The 6,000-nt window shown below is 47.7% G+C and overlaps 1 protein-coding gene across 2 annotated transcripts in view; it reads left to right on the top strand.

Annotated features, from left to right (window-relative positions):
- Positions 1-2,083: 2,083 nt before the first annotated feature.
- The window catches only part of MAGI2 (membrane associated guanylate kinase, WW and PDZ domain containing 2), a 1,497,921-nt gene continuing 1,494,004 nt past the window's right edge, over positions 2,084-6,000 (top strand). For both annotated transcript variants that reach the window (XM_049894296.1, XM_049894295.1), the window contains exon 1: positions 2,084-2,865. In XM_049894296.1, coding sequence (XP_049750253.1) covers positions 2,565-2,865 — 301 coding nt within the window. In that variant the 5' untranslated portion in view covers positions 2,084-2,564. The remainder of the gene's footprint in view (positions 2,866-6,000) is intronic.

Raw genomic sequence — 6,000 nt, 5'->3', positions numbered from 1 at the left:
CGCTCCAGTTTCCTTATCCGTAAAAGGGAATAATAGCTTCCACTTTATTAAGTTTTCAGGAGAAATAATATATGTAAAGCCCACGTAACAACATCTGGCAAGTAGTTCTGACTTGGTATTATTTTTACTGATACGTGGTAGTTACTGATATTGGTATTAAAAAATACATTTTGTTTGGATTATCAACTTTCATTTAGAATCACGCCTCCTAATGCTAAAACTCAATTTCTTTGTGTGAGAACTGGACTTCGCCACAAAAAGTTGCCGACTGCTGGGCATTGCTTGCAACTCTGGTTTCAGATCCTGGCACTGCCCCTGGTTCACAAAACGGCCATCACCAGTACCTGCCAACTCCTTGGGCATCAGTTTTCTCAAGTGAAAGAAAGACACACGATTAAACGACTTATTCTTCCTTAAGGTCTCCTCAGTTCTGACTTAACTTGACTCCTTCCTCCCACCCTCAAATAGTGAGTTATATTTGAAAGAGAAAGCAGCAGCAAATTCATATTTTGAGCACCTACGTACCTGTGCCAGGCAACCACTTGGCTTGCATCACCTGAACTGATCCCCACAATACTTCTATCAGATTGGTACTTTTAACTCTATTTAACAAATGAGGAAACTGACGCTCAGAAAGGTGAAGTAATTTACTTACCCACTCTTAACAAGCAGCAGAGCCTGGTTTCAAACCTGGTCTTTCTGTTTGGGTTCACTGAGCATTTTTTACCGTATTGCTTGCCTCCCACACTACCTTCTTCTCAGACATCAAGAATCCTGACTGCACAATGCTTTTCATGCTTTGCTTTAAAGAGATGAGTGGGTGTTCAACTTTTTTATTTTCTGTCTCAGACGTATCATTTGAAAGTTAAGCAAATGAAACTCATTTACCAGTTGCGGGAATTTTTTAATCACTTTTAACATCTCACAGGAAATTAACTTTTCGCTGAAAGTAAGTAGCCCTCTGCCAACTTTCGTCTGATCCTCACCGCTTCTCTTGGCTGCTAACTTGGTGTAGGAAGAGGAGCGCTGGTTGGTGCCAGTGAACTGAGTTCCAGCCTCCATTCTTTCCTTTCCCTGCACCAGCAGTTGTTTGGGCCAGGACATCCTAAGGTTTCTTCCAGAAGTAGGAGCCTGAGACCGGGGGCTTTCCTGGGCGAAGGCGTGTCCCTTCCTTCCCACCGCCGCAGTAAGCACAATTCAACTGTCCTTTTTTCTGCGGAGGCTGCTCACTGCAACCGCCCTCACCAACAGCAGCCCCATTTCTTTCCGCTTCTCCTACCAAGGAAAAGTGAAACCCCTCCCCCCGTTTCCGCGAATTGCTTCACCAGACAATCCCACCCCTCCGCGAAGTTCCAGTCCTGGTCAGACGCGCGGGCGGGGCCTGCACCGGGAAAGGAGATGAGGCTTCCCTCTTCCCGCAGTCAGAAAGTAACCAGCCTCCATTTCTCTAACTTTCCCCTCCTCCCTGGGCGAATTCAGAGAACTCTGCAACGAGTCTGAATATAGTAGTGCGGAGATGAAGAGCCAGTACCCCTCCCCTCGGCCCCCCTGCTCCTAGTCCTTCAACTGCCACTCCACGCCCTGTACCCCCACGCGGCCTCTTTCTCACAGCAGGATCCCGCGCCGTGAGGCTCCCAGAGCCCAAGATGTAGCACCAGGCACTCGAATGCGCCAGATGCCAGGGTCCCGCTCCAACCGGTCCCGGGTTGGAGGAAGCCGGGCTCTCCTCACTGCGCAGCAGCCGAGCGCACTGCATGGCCGCTTGGAGGCAAGGAAAGGTCCCTCTTGGGCTTATAGCCCTTCCAGCTCGGCCTCCCCACGCGGGCCTCGGTTCCCCTCCTTCCCCGCTCCCTCCTCCTCCCGCAGGCTGCCAGGCGGACCCAGCCTGCCTCTCTCTCTGCCTTCACTACCGGGTCAAGCTGTGGAGGGAGGGAGCGGAGACAGCGGCGAAGCCCTCCCCAGCTCCCCGCCCGGCGCGCGCGCGCCCCTCCTGCCTCTCCAGCTTCCCCCCTCCTCCTTTCTCTCCTCCCCTCCCGCCAGTTACAGTATAACTAGTATACACACACACACACACACACACACACACACCCGGACCCTGCCGCTGCCACTGCAGCTGCCATGGATATCAGCTAACAACACACACCCAGGCGCGCGCGCGCGCTCCCACTCGCACCACGCAGGAGTGGCCCCCGGCATCCCTACCCTCCTTCCCCACCCCCAACCCACCCGCTCTCCAGCTCTGCTACTGCTTGCTCAGGCTGCTGCCGCCGCCACCACCAACACAGCTCTCCTCTACTGCGGGGCCACAGCCTTGAGTGTCATTCAAGGGACAGCACAACCTCACCCAAGCTCTCCTACCTCTGCCCAGCCGTCCCTCTCATCCTTTCCCTTCCTTGTCCACACTCCATCCAAAGAAGAGGGAAAGCACCGGACAGACGGGGGAGGAAGGCAAAGTCTGCTCCTCTCACCCCTTGGCCCCCCTGCTCCTCCATCCTGTCCTCTCACCACTAAACCATCCCAACCCCAAAGGAACCCCAGAAGCTGAGGCGACTCACCCCACTGCCATGTCCAAAAGCCTGAAAAAGAAAAGCCACTGGACTAGCAAAGTCCATGAGAGTGTCATTGGCAGGAACCCGGAGGGTCAGCTGGGCTTTGAACTGAAGGGGGGCGCCGAGAATGGACAATTCCCCTACCTGGGGGAGGTGAAGCCCGGCAAGGTGGCCTATGAGAGCGGCAGTAAGTTGGTATCGGAGGAGCTGCTGCTGGAGGTGAACGAGACCCCTGTGGCTGGGCTCACCATCAGGGACGTGCTGGCCGTCATCAAACACTGCAAGGACCCCCTCCGGCTCAAGTGTGTCAAGCAAGGTGAGCGCGGCGGCTTGCTTAATGCTTTGCCAGGCTGCGGGACCGCTCGAGGCGCTGGGGAATGGCAGGGTGGGCGCGCGTGTCGAAGGGGGTGTGTTGCACGATGGTGGGGTGGGGTCGAAAAAGGACCGGCAGGCAAATGAGCTTTGCAAGGCGTCTGACCAAGGAGCTAAAGCGAGGGGAGGGCAGGTTGCGGTGTGCTGTGCAACTTTGTTTGCGCAGTTAGACCCTCGTGTTTGGAAGGAGCTCGGCCTTGTCCGACCTCCTCAGAGGTGCGGGCCAGCTCCCGGGGCATATTGAATGTGCGTCAGTGGCATCGCCCCAGTGAATAAAGAGCTTTTGGGAAAGGAATGAAAAAGGGAAGGAGGGAGTGGAAGAAGACGCAATTTGAGGGTGCAGCGGCATCACAAGCGGGTCGGGAAGGAGCAGAGGGTAGTGGGGCAAGCAGAGAGCTGCAACCCCCACTCCAGGAGCAGGGCTCGAGACGCCTTTATCCGCGGCAGCCCCCTTGGAGTCCATGAGCCACTGGCTATACAGGAATGGAAGGGACGGATGGCTTTGAGTGTTCGGACCGATCTTCTGCAACTTTTTTCCCCCTGCTTCACTCCTGTCCCCCTCCCCCGCCTACGGTCGTGTCATGTGGGCATCGCGCGTCACGTGCGCACTGACTAACCCGGGCGCTCACCCCGAGCCGGCCCGCGGGAAGAGGCTCGGCGCTAGGAGCGCCTGTTACTGTTGGGAGTTCTGGGAAAAGAAATGGTTACCCGAAAGCACTTTACTAATGGGTTGCCTTCGTGGAGTGGAAGTCCTCTGTGGTTGGGTTCTCCTAAGGCTCAGGATTTGGGGGGCGTGGTTAAGGGGAGGAGTTCGGTGGAAATGCCAGCTAGTTACCCGCGAGGTTCCTTCAGCTCCAAGCTGATTTAAACGTGCCCTAATTGAAGGCTATGTTGTGGCTTTACGGTGATTGGAGTCCCACAGAACCCTTTTCCTAATTCTGTATTTGTCTGAAAGAAAATTATGGCAACGAAGGAGGAAAAATTGAGAAGAAAGTTTGGAAAAAAAGACTTTAACTAGAATAAAATAGTGTAGCTTTGCTTTCCGCACGTGACTGCATACTTTTTCCTAATTTATGATGCACATTTTTATGTGTATATGTGCACATACATATCAGTCTAAGGGTTTTCTTGTTGTCGTTATATTGTCCTGACCTAAAGATGGGATCGAGCGTGGGATTTTTGTATTTTGAACAACTACTTAATGCTACTGTGTGAACAGCTATCATGAAACTCTCTAAGGGAGTTGTTTTCCATAAAACCAATTTTAAAAGTAAACATGTGAAAAAGAAGCCTTGGGCAAAGCTTCTTAAATGTAAAATGCCATACAAGGAAATATTTACATTAGGAGTTTAGCTGATGATTAGAGATGGGTTACTATAAACATTGACTTTTAGGTCATCATAGCTCAAAACTGGATAACACCGAAGAATATGTGTTAGGGAGATAAATAGACTATCTCCGTGTTTTACAGAACGACAAACCTGAGGCTCCAATATAGGGATTTGTGTTAACATACAGATGTCATGATACTACTCATAGCAATAGGTATCATTGTCAAGTTCCTGCCCTGGATCCAAAAATTTAACTAGTAATCATGGTTTTGTTGGTACTGAGCTTGGTATTTATAGTACAAAGTGGTTGCAAAATTAATGCTTTCTTAAATTGAACAAATGAGAGTATCCTGATAAGAGACACGATTGCGCTACTATAGTTTGCAGAGATCACCACATCTTAAATGTTGTATTCAGTTCTAAACACTACATGTTTAGATGAACATTGGCAAACTGTGGAAGCCCTGGCAGCGTAGTGGTTAAGAGCTATGGCAGCTAACCAAAAGGCCAGCAGGTTGAATCCACCAGGTGCTCCTTGGAAACCCTATGGATTAGTTCTACTCTGTCCTATAGGATTGTAACGAGTCTGAATTGACTCAGGTCAGTGAGTTTTTTTTGGGGGGGGGGGGAACTGTAACACTAGGTAGTAGGAATGTGCCAAGAAGAGAAGAAAAAGGAGATGATTGGGTATAGTAGATACAGCCTATGAAATTCAGTGGAAAGATTTAGCTTGGGAAAGTGAGTGCATGAAAGCTGTCATTAAATATTGAAAAGCTATCAAGAAAGAAAAGGAATTCAGACTATCCTGTGATATTCCATGGAGTTCAACTAAGATCAATCCATGGAAAGTTTTAAAGGATGATGCATCTTTCATTTAAAAATGAGCTTTCTAATATTTAGAACTTTCCAAAAATCTGGAGGCTACATGGTGAGTTAATGAGGCTCCTGTCATTGTGGGTATTCATGAGAAGCCAAGAGACTATATTCCATGAATATCAGAGGGTTGACTCTTAATGTAAGTTGGGAGCTTGAAGTACGTATCATTTAAATCCTGCGATGATTTAATCCAAGGTGGACCCTGGTAGCTCAACTTCTACATTGTTTTACTTGAACGATTATTGCTTCTAGAACTAATGGAGTATATGTATAGTGAAGTGCTATTTTTAGGAAAAATCTCTTTTTTTTTTTCCCTATATTAACCCTCAGTTCTGGGCTTCATAGTTTGCTGATTATTGATATTCATGATGTTCACAGGTAACTGATTCACCTCCTGAATCACTATTGACAAAAAAAAAAAAAAAAGCTTTTTTGAAAAACAGGGTACTGTTGATATTCTTTTAATTAGGGTAATTCATATGCATTATTCACTTGTTGAAATTATTCTTTTATCTGTCAAATAATAGATAGGTTTATTTAAAGTATCATTGAATACAATATAAAGTTTTCAGACCATTAAATATAGCACCTGTGTGTCTTGGGTTTCACTACTTGCTGGAAACACATTTAGAAACTCTTGGCTCCAGTAGTTCCATTTCCAGAGAGCTAATAAATTAGCTGAAAGCTTAAACATGGTTTGTTTAACACTTTAAATATTAGCAAGACAACTGATTTTTAAAAATCTATTCATATATTGGATATTATACAGAAACTATATACATAATTATAACTAAGGCATAGTTTCAAAGAAGAGATTTGAATAACAAGAGTATTGATAAAATGTTTAAAATTATGATGGCTATCTTTTTTTT

The sequence above is a fragment of the Elephas maximus genome, chromosome 8, assembly GCF_024166365.1.
Source record: "Elephas maximus indicus isolate mEleMax1 chromosome 8, mEleMax1 primary haplotype, whole genome shotgun sequence".
NCBI lineage: Eukaryota > Metazoa > Chordata > Mammalia > Proboscidea > Elephantidae > Elephas > Elephas maximus.
The sequence above is the reverse complement of the archived record's forward strand: the minus strand, read 5'-3'. Positions and strand labels throughout refer to the sequence as shown.